Below are 18,188 nucleotides of genomic sequence, written 5' to 3'. Positions count from 1 at the left end.
CTCCCATCTACTCCATTCCACCAAGAGGCGTAATTGAGCAGCCAGAAAATATGCCATCAAATCTGGTAGTTCAATTCCTCCTTTTTCAGGAGGTAGCATCGCCAGCCGTAGCTTCAGACGCAATTTCCTCCCGTTCCACATGAACTGAGCCAAGTCAAATTGTGTCTGCTTTATCCATTCCAGGGGTGGTCGGAGGGGAATAGTGCGAAATAGGTAAAAGATCTGAGGCAGACAGTCATCTTGACTGCTGCAACTTTGCCCAACCAAGACAACGGGTAGTGTTTCCACCGCCCCAACTCCCGCCGAATCTTTTGTCGCAACTGAGTGTAGTTGATATTAACAGTATCTAGCAGGGAGGGAGCCAGCTGAATCCCCAAGTAGGGAACAGTTTCAGCCGTCCACTGGATGGGTAATGAGGCTTGCAACAGAGCCAGAGTGGATTTCTCTAGAGACAAGTCGAGGGCCACGGACTTGCTCATATTAACCTTGAACCCGGCAACACGACCGAATAGTTCCAGGTCTGCAAAACACGCCGGTAGAGAGTCCATCGGTTGAGATAGCGAGATCAAGCCATCATCTGCATATAAGCTGATCGTATGGACATAACCCACAAATTTGATCCCCATTACTCGCGGGTTAAGCCTCAATTTCTGCGCCAATGGTTCCATGTAGAAGGCGAGGAGTAGGGGCGACAATGGGCATCCCTGCCTCGTGCCTCTCTCAATAACAACCGGGGGGGATGTATGGCCATTGACTCGCACCGTGGCCGTCGGAAATTTGTAACAGTTATTACAAAAGGTACGGAACTTCGACCCCAATCCCACCTTTTCCAGCACCTTTTCTAGATAGGGCCAATGGACCCTATTGAACGCCTTCTCGGCGTCGATAGCCAACATCATATATTCCCCTTCCGTGCGTGTAGCCTTCTCAATAAGGTGAAGGGACCGTTTAGTATTGTCAGAGGTCTGGCGCTCTGGGATGAACTCGGCTTGGTCTGGATCAACAAGGCCTCCCATATGGGGCGCTTGGTCGGGCAGCCAGGATCCCATTGGGATTTACATTAAGTAGAGAAATAGAACGGTATGCCTCGCACAGCCACCGTTCCTTCCCTGGCTTGGCTATGACTGCAATGGAGGCCGCCAAGAGATCACCCGGGATCGCCCCTGGCTCCAAAAAGGAATTAAAGAGGCGCGTGAGCAGAGGGGCAACCAGAGTACAGAATGTTTTATAAAAGCTCGCAGGGAAGCCGTCCGGCCCCAGCGTCCTTGCTGTTTTAAGGCGTGAGATGACCGTGATAACTTCCTCTGGTCAGATGTCCCGCTCCAGGTGGTCTGCCTGGTCCTGTGTGAGGACTGGGAGAGGGGTGGGGTCCAGAAAGGTATCCACATCTCGGTCATTAGTAGGGTCGTCGGAATAGAGGTCGGCATAAAAGTCACTGAAAGCATCAGCAATCCTGTGGTTGTCCGTGACATGCCTACCATCCCTCCAAAGGATTTCCTGCACGGTCTGCTGTTGCCTCACTTTGCGCAGTTTGTACGCAGTTTGTACGCAAGTAAGCGCTCAAACACCTGTCCCCGCCAGTGTAATAGGTATGACGCAACCGCAAACTCTGCCCGGTCTTGATCAAGGGCTGCCAATTGTTGCCTAGTCGCTTTTAACTGCCTCCATATCCTAGCGGCCTGGTCCTCTGGTGCATTTGCTCCAGTTCCCTGGTCCGCTGGGTGAGGTCATCTCTCTTATGCTGCCGCTCAACATTATCCGCGGCAGAGATTGCTATGAACTCTCCTCTTATGACAGTCTTCAGAGCCGCCCACTGTGTCGCGAGCGTAGTGTCCGTGTTGCTATTGTGTGAAGGATAGTCTGAACTAGCGCGCTGTACCCGTGTAAAAACATCCTTGCGGTGTAATAACGTCTCTCTGAGGTGCCAAATCCGTTGCGCGCACTGGGCCGCGGGGAGGGAAAGGACAACCGTCACTGGGGCATGATCAAAAAGCGAGGCAACCCCTATCTCCACTTTGGTAGCTATCGCATGTGTGGGCGTGGATGCAAGCAAATCTAGGCGAGTAGGTTTTGTGCGCACTAGAATAATAGGAATATTCCCTCTCCTGGAAGCTTCTCCAGAGGTCCCTGAAGCCTAGCTCAACTAGACGAGACTGTTCCCCTGTAGAGAGAGTACTAGCTTGGGAAGTGCGTTGGCACGACCTATCCAAAATATTATCAAACACTAACTTCAGATCTCCCCCCAGCACAATGTGGCGGTCCGGTGTGGTTGTAGCCTCAGTAAGAGCCCTGTGAAAGAACTTCTCTTGGCCTTCTTTGGGGCCGTAGATGAAGCCCACAGTAAACGTAAAATCACCCAAAGAAAACCAGTAGGCCAATAACCTTCCTTTAATCTCCGCTGATTTGTGCATAACTTTACCCCATAACTTCTGGGTCACCAATATAGCAACTCCCGCAGTCTTGGTAGAGTTAGAAGAAAAAAACGGGAGGGGAAACTTCCGAGACCAGAGACGATTGCAATCCTTTTGTGAGAGATGCGTCTCATGCAGGAGGCAAATATCTGCATGGGATTGTTCTAAACATAACAGAACCGCTCTGCGTTTAACTGGATTGTTTAGCCCACTCACATTGAGTGTGAGTATTGTAAGCTCAGTGACCGGCATCTATCCTATGAAATATGTGGACGGCTGAGAAGGCACATTAACAGTAAGGGACCCAGTGGCTCGTGAGACACTCCTCCAAAAAACAGCCACTCCTTGGGTATCTATCTGAGACTTAGGCACCCGGTGGACAAAGAACAGTAAACTCCCTCACAAAACAAACCCACCCCAAAAAATCTCCCAAAAGTGAAGAAAGAAGTACTCAAGCATAGTGTTCATCATCAACCGATGATCGGTAACTAGTAGAACAGGTAGTCCGTCAACCATTCAAGAATCCTCCCCCTCCCGCCAACGGCCCAAAGCCTAAAGCAAGCAAACAATAGGTCATATAAAGTTAGAAAAGTCAGGCAGGTTGGGTTGAAGTTAAGTCTGACGAGACCGCCTCCACTGCGGCACGCTGCCTCTCTGCGATCGCTGCTGCAGGGGGTTTCCGCACTCGGCGCCGTCGCCGCTGCTGGCGCCATTTGGGCTGGGAATCATCGCGGTCTGCTGCCTGGCTGGCCGAGTCGCTCTCTCCCGCAGGAGGGTCAATGCCCAGTAGACGGCAGGCTTCCGACAGAGAGCAGAGCTGATATACCTTATTGTCCATTTTGAACATGAGGCGAAACGGGTGGCCCCAACTGTAGGAGATGTTGCGTTGTTGTAGGTAGGCTGTGACTAGTTTAAAAGTTCTGCGCTTCTGCAGGGTGAGAGCAGCCAGATCTTGAAACGGGACCGGCGACTGGTAAGGAGAGTGGGTGCATCTGAGGAGCCTTTTGAAGAATCTCCTCCCTGGTGCGATATTCCTGCACACATACTAAAATGTCTGGGGGTGGGGCCGAAGGAGAGCGTGGAGGGCCCACTCGGTAGGCTCTGTCCAGGCAAAGCTCCGATGCTGGTGGGCGCCCCGGAATGTGGTTGAAGAGGTATCTTGAGAAGCAAAACAAATCCTTTGTGTCTTCAGTCATGTCACTCCCCGAATCCTTACATTGTGTCGTCGAGAACGATTCTCTAGGTCTTCTAGATGGGTCTGCAGGTCAACTTGTTGGTCATGGAGTCGGAGGATTTCCTGCTGTAGTGCCTCCATTTCATTGTCTTTAACATCACTTTTGCCCTCCAGATCCGCCAACCGTTCGCCAATCCCATCCACATCCTTGTGGGCCTTTTTAATATCCTCCGTGAATTTTGTTTTCAGTGTGTGTATATCTTCCGGCAGGGTAGTAAACAGTGATTCCAATAAGGATTTAGTGATAGGTTCTGACTCACCCTCCTGTCCTGAGGTGGGTTGTGTAGAACTCGAGGCCATAGGGGTGGGTTGCTGGTTCGCTTGTGCTTTGGCAAAAAGATCTTTCAAGGTCTTGTCTTTACGCCCCCTAGAGGTGGACATTGCGCATACTAGTCTCCACAGGAATCACAGTCTCCCTCCAGGGACTAAAGCAGATTTAGCAGGCCCAAAAATCCCAGTGCAAGCGCCAACGACCAGCCCAGTCCAAAGTGCCTTACTCACTCAGCCAAAGCTTTGGGGATATTCACCACCGGGATCTGTCTCCCCGGGCCGGCGCTAGCTATGTAATCAATAGGATGCTCAAGTTGTCTCGTTAGGCTCCGAGTTCTGAGCTAAATCTCGCTCGAGGCTACCAACCCCCAGGACCCAAAGGAGGCTCCCAAGAGTCTACCAGGCCGCTTCACCAGTTGGGCTATCCTCCAGCGCAGGCAGACCGGTCTCTACAGCTCAGCCGTTCTCCCACGTTCGCCAGGGGCACCCCGTTCTCCAGAGCAGACTCCCAAGCCTCCAAGCCCAACACTATTGGGCACTCCGTGAGCCCTACACTTCGAAGGCGACTCAATGTGCTACTTCCTTCAGAGGGTGCTCCCTGCGTCGACTCCTCTGCCGGTAAACCTCGCACTAATCACTGTGGGTCTTCCCAGTTGCTCCTGAGAAAGCCACCCACCTCAAAGTCTCTGCAGAGCCACCCACAGCGTGTCGCCGACTCAGACCCAGTCCCGAGAGCAAGTGCCCTCTCACGCCCAGCCGCTTATCCCGCCTGGCCCCGGAAGTCTCCAGCACTCACCACTAAGCCAAAGTGGAGCCTCAGGGCCTCCGTGTGCTGTATATCTTACCGTGCCAGAGCTGCCAAGGTGGGGGGGGGGCTTCGACAAGCCCAGTCCTCCACTTGGTGTCCCCTTGCTAGCCGATGCAGGGTTATACCCCCTGCAACTGACATTTTGACACCTTTATGCCCTGGAATCAGAGCAGTCTGATGGGGTCAAATCCTGCTTAGCTTTTTCATATTTGCATTTGGACTTGGGGTTACTGGAATACTTTAAGCTGGGAAGTGGAGCAGTCACAGAAACTCTTCCAGGACCAGAAGCCAACCTGCACACAAAGGTGTAGGATCGGCTTATGCTTCCTCTCTGTGACCAACAACTTTGCTTCCCAGTTTGGATTGCATTCGGATGGAGTAGGACAGACATGTCAAGTGACTGAGTTGTGTCCTGAAACCAGGCACGGCACCAAAGGCACACATGATTTAGAACTGTGACTGAAATTCACATACTGGAGTTGCTGTTTGGTTTGAATCATGTTTTTGGCGAGGACATCATTCCCTAGCACACTATGGAAAAGTTTGGAATCGTGGGAAAACTGGCAAAATTGCGATTTTAGTTCTGGATCCACGCCAGGAAGCAAGGAAAGCAAGGAACAATCATTGGTGCACATGGGTGCGCTTTTAGAGAGGCTCCGCTTAATCACTTCTGGAATGGTATGGAGCCAACGCGGAGCTGCACAACGCCACCTAGTAATGTGCGTAAGCACTGCTAGAAAACAATCTCTAGGTCCTTTCTGGTGCCTGAGGGATATTTTAAGGTGAAGAATCTTTTATTAGAAGCAACCATCAGAATGTGGCAATATTCGATTTGTCACTGGTGGGTCTTTTAGAATTGATTTTTTTTTTTTTAACATTGACTTAGGAACCTTAAGATCTGCACCATGCTACTACTTGAAAGCCCAGCACATAGAAAACCATACTGGATCAAGTATTCTGTAGTCTAAAGCCTTGTACGGACTGCCTTCTCTTTGATCTCCTTGTGATGTCGCCGTACTTCCTCGGGAAACTCCCACTTTTAGTTGCCATCTTCATATTTTCTCTTTTTTTTCTTCTCATCTTCTTGGCGGTGGAGGGTGGGTTCGCATGTGAATACAGAAATTCTTCAAGCTGCAAAACTACACTGACAAGTAAAAAAAGATATGTTGAGCAGCGTGAATATTTTCTGAATTTACATGCTGTGTACGGATTTTATAGCAGTTGTACTACAGTGATGGTTGGGTAGAAGAGGAGCTTTGATTAGCAAAAATATCTTGTAATGTCCACACAGTAGTGCTTTGTGAATGTGTGCACTGATGGCCATGTTGTTGCCATGCAAATGACTTGAAGCAGAGTTTCAGCTAGGAAAGCGATAGTAGCTCCCTTCTTTCTTGTGGAGTGTGCACCACAATTTCTTCGTACCGTTACACCTGCCTGTTTGTGGCATAATTGTATTGTTTATGCAATCCATTTTTGCAACTGAGTTTTCTGTTACTGGTCTTCCTAGGAAACTGCCCTCAAACGACACGAAGAGTTGCTTTGTTTTCCTCCGAGTCTTTGTTCTCTCTATGTAATACATCACTGCTCGCCTAGCATCTAGTGTGTAAAATGTTCTTTTTGAGTGTGTCTTTGGTGTCTGAGAAAAACTTGGTATCGGAATACTCTGACATATGTAGAATTGTGAGATCACTTTTGGCAAGAACAGAGGCTCTGTCCTCATGATAATCCTGCCCGTGTGTACTTGAAAGTACGGTTCCTGTAATGCGAGTGCTTGCAACTCACCAACTCTGCGTTGTGAATTAATGCCCACTAAAAACCCAGCCTTTAGAGTGAGCATTTTAAAAAAGGTTTTATTTAATGGTTAGAAGGGTGATTTAATTAATTGTGTGAGCACTAAATTTAAATTCCATGTTGGAGCAGGTACCTTCTTTGGCGGTGCACTTCCTTTTGCTCCTTCCAAGAACTGTTTGATGACTAACGACGTGAAAAAGCTTCTTCCAATGTGGCCACTAGTGTATGCCACTCCTGCTGCCAAATGCACCTTCAGGGATGAATAGGTTAGTCCACACATTTACAGGTGTGTTAAGTATCTTAAAACTGTATTTTCCTTTATATTCTTTTCAAAAATCCTTCTTTTCACCATCACAGAGAGTATCTTTTCCATTTAGCTGAATAACATTTCCTGGTTGTTGGCTTTCTTGCCTCCTTCAAAACTGCCTTTATTTTTTTAGGTAGTTTTAAGTGTCCATGCTCCAAGTCTACAGGAGCCATGCTGTCAGACTTAAAGAATCTCGTTCTGGATGAAAGACATTTTCTCCTTGCATTAACAGGTCTGGTCCGATTAGTAGTCTGTAAAACCTCCCCTGCGACCGGTTTATCAGCTCTGAGAACCACGTCTGTCTTGCCCCCTGTGGTACAATCAGTATCAGTGTCATGCTGCTGCTTCTGCATTCGCTGAACCCCTTGTGGAGTAGAGGTATCGGGGAGGAGGGGGGTGGGGGGCGCGGGAGGGCGTATGCAAATTTCCCAGACCCGTTTAGCGACAGTCCATTCCCTGATTGATCGGTGGAACTGTTGTCTGGAGGCAAAGTATTGGCATTTTGCATTCCGGGGAATTGCGAAGAGATCTATTACTGGTGTTCTCCATTCTTGAATAATCTTTGAGAGTACTGTTTGGTTCACTTCCCACCGGTGAGAACATGAAGCTGGTATGTTTCGTTTGTCTGCTTCTATATTGTCTTTACCTGGCAGGTGGATTGATCCCATATGCATTTTATTTTTGGATGGCCCAGATCCAGATTTCTTGTGCCAGTGGCATTGACTTGGTCCCGCCTTGCTTGTTTATATAAAATATGGCGATTGTGTTGTCTGTTTGGATCAATATGGACTTCTTAGAGCTCTTTCTTTTAAGGCTAGGAATATGGTCTTCAGTTCTAGGAAGTTGATGTGTTGTACTGTATCCTGGTCCTTCCAGACCCCCCTGACCTGGAGGTTGCTCGTTTGCACCCCCATCCTTTCTGCAAGGTATCAGTTGTTAGGGTCACTGAAGGAGTTGGCTGTGTAAATTTCCTTCCTTGTAGTATATGCGCTCTGTTCCACCATGCTATTTCTTCCTCTATTTTCTGCGTGAAAACCACTAGATCTTCCCAACTTCCTGTTGATTGTGACCATTGATTCAGAAACCATTCCTGAAATGGACTCATGTGAAGCCTTGTGATCGGCCTTAATGGGATGCAAGATACCATCATTCCCATCCGCTTCCCCACTATTCTCACTGTCAGAGCTTACCCTTTCTGGTAGAGCTGTGTCTCCTTCAGAAGCGCCATTATTATCTTCTATTTTGGAAAGGCTTTCCTGTATATAGTATTTAATCTTGCACCCAGGAAGATCTTTTCCTATTGTGGTTAGGACTTTTCTACATGAATTGAGAATCCTAGTTGAAATAGTGTTATCACCTGTTGCAAGTGCTGTTTGCATTTTTCATATGAATTTGCTCTTACAAGCCAGTCATCCAGGTACGGATAGACATGTATTCCCTGTCTCCGTAGGTGTGCTGCTACCGTTGCTAGGCACATAGTGAATACTCTTGGTGCTGATTTTATCCCAAAGGCCATTGGCTTGAACTGAGTGTTCCTTGTTCATGATGAATCTGAGGAACTTTGTGACTTGCATTCATGGGTATGTGTAGATAAGTGTCTTTTAGATCTATTGTGGCCAAAAAATCCCCCATTTGAATTTGTGGTATTACCTCCTGTAGTGTGGTCAATTTAAACTTTTGAGTTCTTATGAATTTGTTTGGAAATCGGAGGTCTAGAATTGTTCTGGGCGACCCATACCTTTGGAACTAAGAAGTATGTGGAGTAGCTTCCCTTGTTTCTTTTCAGTATTGGCACTAACTCTATAGCCCCTTTTGTCCTCAACTTTCTTGAGTAGGAGGGCCATCTGCTTTCTTGAATGTACTTTTTTCTTTGGGACCTTACTTGGAGGTACCTGGATTAATTCTATGCAATATCCAAATTGTATTAGCTTTAACACACACCTGTCTTTGGTGATTTTCTTCCATTCTTCGAGAATTTTTTTTAAATTTTCCTCCTACTGCTGTTGAGTGTAGGAGTTCTTGTGCTTGCACCTCTGCTGTTACCCTTTTGGGGGTTTATCTGATTGCCTCTTGTGAATTGTGCCAAGTCACTTGTCTGAGAGATTTCCTCTTCTTGAGGTTCAGGGGTTTCAGGAGGCTCTGGTTCCTTGAGGTCTTCATCCGTCTGCTCTTTTAAAGTTGAGGACTTGCTTGGTATACAGTATTTAAGACTTTCGTCAGTCTTTTTTCCTTTGTAGGATACTAGCCATTTCGACCACAAGTCTTCCGTCTCTTGGTGTTGGCTGTCGAAATCTTCGTGATTTCGTTTCGCCAATGACTACTTAAACGACAATGTGCTTGCCGAACCATGTTATTCTGACTTCAACCTCTCCTGTTTTGACGCTGAAGCGTCCTGTCCTCGACCGTCCTTCGACGTCTTAGATCTTTCAGGGATCTCTACTGCAGCAGTGTCTTTCTGAAGGATCCAAGGGAGATTTTCTCTTTGGACTTGCTTTCAGTTGCAGAGTGATTCAACGCAGTCTTCGAGGTCATAGCCTCGGATTTTCACGTTTCGGTCACCGGTTTTAAGGAAGCAGAGTCCCTTACCTCGGTTTTCAATTTCTTGATTCTTTGGTCGGCGTCTGCGATCTGGACATCGGCCTCAGCTTCCCCTTTGGGACCTTCGGCAACGTTCTTCTCCTCGCCGCTAGACAGGCCCAAATCTCAAAGAGATGGTGTCATATGTTGGCTCTGCATGGTATGGTGGGCCATTCTCTGCTGCGGTCTTACTCTCAGAGTCTGCAAGGCAAATACTGCGTGTTACAATCTTCGCTGCAATGGTCCACTGGCAGGCAGAAGTTGCAGACCAGGTGTTTACCTCCTTTGCAAATTTATGAGACCAGTTCTTGCAAAACTGGAATTGTGTCTTCTCCATCACCAAGTAAAGGGAACCGCCTGCAAGCGCATTTTCAGCGTAGTCGATAAAAATACCTCGTTCTGCTCCCAGAACTTCCCCAGTATCCTCCTTTGATGACTCCGCTCCGGTGTAATTTCCATGCTTCTTCTCTGAATTCTGGGTAACTTTCTTCCAGTTGTTGGAGAACATCCTGCATACATCCAGACCCAAAGGCGAAAAAAATAATATGAAGATGGCGACCAAAAGTCTGAGCTTCCGGAGGAAGCACGACAATGTCACAAGGTACACCAAATGAAGGTACGTTGACGCCCACCAAAAAAAACAAAGATAGTAGGACAAAACATTTTGGAGACAATTACAGACCCAACCACTAGATGGCGAAATAATGCACAGCATGTAAATCCAGAAAAGATTCACGTTGTAAAACACTTCTATTCTACTCAGTTCTGCTCAACCTCAGCTCTTTCCTGGAAAGTTTTGACGAGATCCGTCCAGCGGGGAAAGAGAAAAGAGGGGGGTCCGAAAATGTAAAATCTCCATGTATTTTCCATAGACTTCTTTAAGACAGGTCATACCAAAACAGCTGAATGGAATTCCGCCACATTTGGCAGGATTCTAGATCTTGGTCCACAGTTTGTGCTTTTTGTGATTTGGTGTATACCCATTCAGTAGTTTTTGCGATATCAAGGGTAAAAAAAAATTGCATATTTCGGTAGTTGGGCTCGACAGAGTGCCGCAAGCATCCCTGTCGACCAATGACCGGGTCCATTTTTGATTTTGCACTCTTGCAAGATCAAAAATGGACCCTGTGATTGGTCAATGGGTCCTTTTTCACGTGAGCCTTCACTCTTCCAAGAGCATCCCACAAATCTTATGAGAACGAGCACTCAGATTAGCTCGCTGTTGGAATGTTAGAAATGAAATAACTGCCATTATCATTTACTGTGAAAATTTGGAGGTGTGAAAAATAAGTAAAAAAGCAGTGAAAGGGGGCTTCAGAAAGGCAAGCTGTCACCGTAGATTTAGAGAGGAGGTGTCTGTGGGACAGCTACTGTGAAGATAACAAATGTACACAGAGTTAATCTAATTTTTATGATCTCGCTGGACTATTGCTGGATCGTGAATAGTAAAAAGGAACAGATGAGTTTACAATACACCTTATTAATAGGAATGCATATTGTGGTCCTTGTTTTTGAGACGAAGTGTGCAAGAGATAAGTACTGTGATGATTAGAAGGTTAAATCTGTTGTTTATTTAAAGTTACGATCTCATGGGATTCTTGCGGATCCAGAAAGGTAGGAATTGGTAGGTGATGTTTGAATACACTCTGCTATGCACACTTATTACTGTTATGCTCATTGGTTTGAGAAGAGTTGTGAGTAGAGTTAAGGCTCATCCAAATAACCTACCAGGCACACCCATCTGAGATGGAGGTCTGAAAGGAGAGCCCAGTCCCTCCACACACCCTACTACGCACACCTGCCATCTGAGAGAGAGTTCTGAAAGGGGAAGGCAGTTCCTCCCCACATCCTACTATGTACACCCTTCAATACAGAGAGTGATCTCAGCAGAGGCCAATCCCTCTACACACTATACTATACACACACCTGTCATTGTCAGAGTAATTAAATGTAAACTATAGAAAGCGTCGGTGAAATGTCTTGATATCGATAGAGTTGTTGAGTAAAAGTAAGAGACATATATCCTTGCCAAAATACCTACAATATATTTAAAATAATGTCCATAAATTTAGAATGAAATAGCGTTGCTCAAGTCATTCCACCCATTTTATTTACCTTTCAAATTAATGTCATTTCCTGCTAGTTCCGCTTGTTTTTTTGCCTCTGGCTCAGGTTCGTTCCCTTCCTCTCCATTGTAGTCCGGCAATTTGGCACCAACGTTGTCTGCTTCCTGGTCATCGTTGCCCTGGTCAGTATCTGTGAAGAGAGCATTCGGAGGTATAATCACATTTGCGAATATATACGCCTTGTAAAGAACAAAGAATTGTATTTAAAAAAATCATCCCGATGTGGCGGATATTGATTACACATCCCTGGCAACTTAGACCTTGTGGAGCGGGTACACACCAATTAGAACACTTTTCATCAGAAGTAGAAAACAAGCATTTGCAATGCAATAGGTCTCGCATTTGCGAGAGATTAAGCTATTGGCATTGTAAATGACAATGCCTTTTATTTATGTTTTAAAAACCAACACGTAAATAAAAGGCATTGCCATTTACAATGCCAATAGCTCAAACTCTCAACTGCGAGACCTATTTCATTGCAAATGCTTGTTTTGCAAGAGATCGGGTCTTGCAGGATATTGGCATGCTACTGGCAACTAATTAAACACAAACTGGAAGAGCTTGGGAATACCTGGTGGCACTGGACCCTAAAGTAGCAATTTGGGGAATTGTGGACAGCTGGGAGGACACAGCCGGCTCAAAGATCCTAACGAGGACATGACTTCTACTGGGCAAGCACAACATTGTAAGGAAGTGGATTCTGCAGAACCCCACTCCCTCTCACAATGGCAGAATACCGCAGGGATATTAACAACTGTGCATCAGCAGAGAAAACTATTTACAAAGAATATGGATGTATAAGGAAATAACAGATTTTTTAGGTCAATGGGCAGAGAAGAGGGATGCAAATTTAAGTTATATATCAACTCCCAGGCTACAACATGAAGAATTGGATAAGGAGGGGGTGGGAAGTGTGGAGGACAGGAAAGTAATGAACTCAGTGTATACCACTTTCATATGGCACACTTGTCTGACTATATGCACAATATCTGTAATGTTAAAGGAAAATAATAAAAGAGCTATAAAAAAAATTATCACTAGCTAGATTTCTAAATCTTCTAATTTTATTTCCCTCCATCTCATTTATTTTTCATAGACTCAATTTCTCGTTGTCCTTGAACACCGCACTTTAACTTAACCCGTTTGTACTCTTCTCTATTCTTTCATTTCCTTTTTTTCTATTTCAAATTTCAAATAAGCTTTATTCGGTTTTTGGATTTAAAACCATAAAAGCAACAGAGAGAAATACATACATGCAAAAATAACTCAACAATTCATTACAAAATTAAAAGAAAACTGACTATTTAAAACAAACTAAAACAGTATAGCAAATAACCCAAGATACACAGAGTCCCCTTTTTCACCAGGTATTATGATGATTCGGTGCTCGGGGGCCAGGGTAAAAGTCATACAGGTCCCAGATACAGATGGGGCCATCACCAACTTTGGGCTGGGTAGATCGTAAATAAGGTGCAGTGTTCCTGTGTTTAAATTTAATTAATATCAAGTCCCCCGGAACATCTTTGGGCAGCAAACCTAGCCATCCCACCCTCCTGACGCTCAGGATCCCGCCATCTAAAGCAGGTGGTAACGGTCTATTTTTTTTTAGCCAAAAGATGGCTTTATTCAGCAGGTCCTGATGTAGTTCACGTTTGCCCGGACTGAGTGCAGGGACCCCAGAGAGAACGGTGACGTATGGGGCGGCTTCGGGGGGTAGACCGATTCGATGCCTTCTTTCTTGAAAAATCCTAGGAACTCTGTGAGGGGCATGTGCGGGATTAAGAGTAGCATTGCGGCCACTTGGGATGGGTGATGTAAGAGGGGAGTCAAAAGTTTGAACTTTCCTGGGAGCAATGGTCATAGACCTTTCATGGGTGTTAGTGAGGGTGGAGCATATGGGTATAGCAGTATTTTTAGTTAGTGGATAGGTCCTTGTTACAGTTTTTTCAATTCTGGTCAACCTGTCCCCCAAATCATTGATTTTTTCAACCAGCGGTGATAGAGCAGAGTTTAGCAATCGCTCGATTTGAGCCAGTAGGGTCGATTGAAGGGGGGATACAGAGTCATTTGTTCGAATCCCAGCCTTATCCGGCGTTAATAAGGTTGGGTTTGGGGGAGATAATGAGGGACTACAGCAAATTTGATCGGTATTTGGTAGATTCTGATTGGTATTGTCTATTTCCTCGTCATGATTACTTTTACCGGTTAAGCCCCGGGGCAGGATGTTGATTTGAGAGAGGATTGTTTCGGGGGATGTCTGGGGAGTGCAGATTATTTGATCAGTGTCTCTGCCCACTATGGGGGGGGGGGGGGTTGATACATCCGGGACATAGTTTGTGCCGCACAGGGCATTCAGCTCCTCCCAGATGGACATAGTAATTGAGAGACAGAACCCCGGAAACAACAGTAAGCAGTTCAAAACGGTAAAGAATAGTAGGATTAAACGTCTCTGTACCTCCTCCTTTTGATGGAGCCAAGTGGGGTGGCCCGTCCCGTCCTCCTCGGGTCCTCTGAGGGCCACAGAGGGCCCGCCCGCCCTTAGCCCGGCGCCGTCCCGCGCGCGTCCCGCGGGGCGGGAGGTGTTCCGCGTTCTTGAGGCGCCTCCAGGCGCAGCGGGAGCGTCACGAGCGCGCCAGGACCCGGGGCTGCTGGGAAATGTAGTATTTTACTGCCCGACTTGGCCAGGAGAGTCCCTGTGTCTCCGTCGCGTTTGCCGTTCCCCTCACGGCTGGAAAGGTGAAGGGATTGCTTGGCCGTTCCCCTCACGGCTCCCCACCACTACAGGTAAGTTTGGAACTGCCACCGGGCCCGCTCGGCGCTCCGCGTTCTTGAGGCGCCTCCAGGCGCAGCGGGAGCATCACGAGCGTGCCAGGACCCGGGGCTGCTGGGAAATGTAGTATTTTACTGCCCGACTTGGCCAGGAGAGTCCCTGTGTCTCCGTCGCGTTTGCCGTTCCCCTCACGGCTGGAAAGGTGAAGGGATTGCTTGGCCGTTCCCCTCACGGCTCCCCACCACTACAGGTAAGTTTGGAAATGTCCCCGGGCCCGCTCGGTGCTCCGCGTTCTTGAGGCGCCTCCAGGCGCAGCGGGAGCGTCACGAGCGCGCCAGGACCCGGGGCTGCTGGGAAATGTAGTATTTTACTGCCCGACTTGGCCAGGAGAGTCCCTGTGTCTCCGTCGCGTTTGCCGTTCCCCTCACGGCTGGAAAGGTGAAGGGATTGCTTGGCCGTTCCCCTCACGGCTCCCCACCACTACAGGTAAGTTTGGAAATGCCCTCCTTTTTTCTATTAAGGCAGCTGGATAATGGTGATTTAATTGATGTGACTTTTTGCACATAGTTGTGCTGTTGTATTTACTCTCAATCTTACCATTTGTAGATTCTGGTACTGGATTTGCGTAACTACCAACAGAAAATTGCTTAGACTGGGTGGCGCATGGTAGTCCACCCAGTCTAAAATCTACATCACTGCAGCTTGCAGTCCTCTGGGGAAACGCTAAAATGCCTGAATGGCCAGAGTGGCCCTGACAATCGTAACTTCTCAAACCCCCAAACCACTGGTTTATGACTGAGGGTGAAGTCTGTTATTTAGGTGGGTGATTCAAGTGAACTGGTCGAATTGAATGATAATTTGATAAACCGCTTTAAGAGGGTGATAAATTTGCAGAGGTCGACCTTACTGACGTCTTTGGAGATGTCGTTTTTGGAAGCTGAATATTACTGAAAAGCCGTTGAAGATTATTCAAATGCTAAGAAGCCTGCCTGAATGGCCAGACTGGCTCCCGTAATGGGCACGGCGTCTGTTTACAATACTAAGTGTGATGTGAAAAGCTATATGAAAAGTTAATAATACGAGCACAGGTTCTCCCACCTCAAGTCTCACCTATTTGTAGTGGGAACCTGCCCCATGAACGCAATTTCACTTAACCGCTGCTCGAGCCAATATGGGCAAGGGTGTAGATTTTAACGGTTCACATCTGCCCTCGGCCTCCTCAGTTAGCAGCTCTAGCTGTGAAATGTATAACTAGGGGTCAGACTGAAGCCTCCTGCTCTCCAAACCGTGTCAGCCAATAGGCGGACAGCACGCGGGCCGTTGGTGTTGGCGCCATGATGGGGGGAGGCAGACAACAGACAGTGGATTTAAGAGGAGTGAATATACAGGATCACAAGAGTTGGTTGCTATTACATTTGTAATAGCAAATTACAAATGTAATTTAAGAAGCAATAAGTGTGTTCTGATCCTTCCAATAATCTAAGAAAACACGTTTATAAAAAAATTAATATTTGACATAACGATAAACTGAGAGTTGTGCATGTCTATGTCCGTTAGCGTTGTAAGCCTAGGGTATACTTAATGGAAATTTTGTGTTGCTTTCACAAATCCCTGGTCCATCAATAGCACTCACCTCTACCAGCACAACATGTTCAAATGATGGCCTCAACTTTGGCATTGGACGGGTGGGGTCAGTTTTCTTTAGGAGGTCGATGTTCACTCCTAAGTATCTCTCCCCATTATCTAAGGGGCCCACAGGGCTCCTGGTGAGCAACACTTCTTCTTTAGTACATGAGTGATGTGCGCCCATGTCCATTGAACTCTTCTCCCAGTGATAACCATCTGGGAACTGCCCATCCTCCTTCCCCCTGTGATAGTCCGGATCTGGAACTTTGACTTTGCTCCTCTTGCGTCATCAAGGTAGCCATCAGCTCCCCGCTGCTTCTTGTCCAGGACCGTATTATCGCTGCTCACAAATTCATGTACGTATCGGTTCGGCTTTTCAGTCTTACTTCCGAAGGGTTGCTTTGGATCTTCATGCTGGTCTCCAGACTTGCTCATGGATCGCAGCAGCTTTTGTTGCGAGTCTCCATCACTTTCAGAAGTCTTCTGCGCCTTTTGATGCGTTCTCGTATCGCGGCTCTTAATCTCGGTTTCTTTTCCATCAGAATCGAAGTTTATTAGGTCATTCGATTCGAAAGTAGGAAACCTGTTTATAGAAAGTTCCGTTTTGTCTACAGGAGAGCCTGGATGATCGCTTATGTCTTTTTGATTCAAACAGCCAGCCACTCCTGAACTGTCGTTCCTCTTGGCCATTGTCCTTGGAGCAAAATAAAAACAAGACGTGCGCGTGCACTGGCAAAAACGAAACCTGTGGTGGGGCGGGACTTCCGTATTCGGCGAGAAGCCCGCGCCGTGCCTGGACAGAAAAGCAGTGGTGACGCGGGGCTCCCATGACCGAGGGAGAGCCCCGTGGAGGCTGAAGAAGTCCGGAGTGGCGCCGATGAGGTGAGTGGGGCTTTGTGTGTGTGTGTGTGTGTGTGTGTGTGTGTGTGTGTGTGTGTGTGTGTGTGTGTGTGTGTGTGTGTGTGTGTGTGTGTGTGTGTGTGTGTGTGTGTGTGTGTGTGTGTGTGTGTGTGTGTGTGTGTGTGTGTGTGTGTGTGTGTGTGTGTGTGTGTGTGTGTGTACGCGCGGTATGTCTCTGGGTGTATGTCTCTGTGTGCATGTATGTGCGCTCGTCTGTGTGCATGTCTCTGTGCGTGTGCTCGTGTGTGTGTCTGCTTACAAGGAGCTAAAAGGGAGACAGGAGATGGTGAACGCGCACGCGACCTGATCCGGTTCCTGAGGCTGCACGTGCCCATCTCTTGTCTTCCTTTTAGCTCCTTGCAAGCAGAGCTGACAACAATAGGTCTCGCTGCGACATAGCTACGCGCTGCGTCGCAGGTGCGAGACCTAAAAAGGGGGTTTGTGTAGTATCTTGGTATCCTGTTCATCACATGCTCAGCCAGTGGAATGTTACATTTATGGTGTATTTCGGAATGTTGGTACACTGGGAAGAAATGCCACAGTTGCGATGGGGCTGAGCAGCCTGCTGGCTGCTCCTGGTGGGGCTCATCTACATATCTACAATAAATCATCTTGAACTTCATCTCTCTGTCTGGACTGGATTACAAAATGTTATGGCGACGACTTACCCTCAGTCTACGTGCTCAACTAAAGAAGTAAATGTTCAGGAAGTCAAGATTTTAAAAATAAGCAACAAGAAACTACAGTTTTCTGAATTGAAGCTGAACTGATGTTGGGCGGTTCACAACTTACGTGCGTGCTGTGTGTACTTTATGTATCATCAAGGTAGCGCTTGTAATGAGTGTGAAGCGGCTCACAGCTTCAACATGTGTTTTTGCCATCGTAAGCCTTGTGGATCATTATTGAAGTTTCAACTTGAGTTTTCAACGTTGGTTTTATTAATCTATGGGATAATTGCTGCTGCGTACTCAGTGTCAGTTCAACCATTCCCTGACATTTTAAATATTGCCCACGCTGTTCTCTGCACGCTCACACTCAGCGCATTAACTCTTACCTGCGCTTATCGGTCCCGCAACGCCTCCATTGAAACCTCTGTGACTTGTTTCAATCTTATCAGCTACCTATGGACACCCTCCAGCTTGGACGTGCTGTGAGCCATGCGGCTCACCGTCAAGTACGTGCTGCCATCTTTCGTTTGGATGCATCTCTGCAAGACTGGAGGCACGTAAAATTAAGGAGTTCCCAAATCTTCTTTTTTATATGCCAATAATGTGGTCAATAAAGCTTATGCTTGTTGACATAACCAGGGATTTCTCGAGTTCTGTACCTCCTATTCGAGATTGTATGCTGCAGCATACTTAACCTGGA

General features: G+C 47.0%; 1 protein-coding gene across 1 annotated transcript in view; it reads right to left on the bottom strand.

Annotated features, from left to right (window-relative positions):
- The window catches only part of GOLM1 (golgi membrane protein 1), a 213,575-nt gene that overhangs the window by 20,785 nt on the left and 174,602 nt on the right, over positions 1-18,188 (bottom strand). The window contains exon 7 of the mRNA XM_086963599.1: positions 11,514-11,654. Coding sequence (XP_086819725.1) covers positions 11,514-11,654 — 141 coding nt within the window. The remainder of the gene's footprint in view (positions 1-11,513; positions 11,655-18,188) is intronic.

The sequence above is a fragment of the Lissotriton vulgaris genome, chromosome 3_1 (genome assembly GCF_964263255.1).
Source record: "Lissotriton vulgaris chromosome 3_1, aLisVul1.2, whole genome shotgun sequence".
NCBI classification, from domain to species: Eukaryota; Metazoa; Chordata; class Amphibia; order Caudata; family Salamandridae; genus Lissotriton; species Lissotriton vulgaris.
This window is presented reverse-complemented; position numbering and strand designations above follow the sequence as displayed.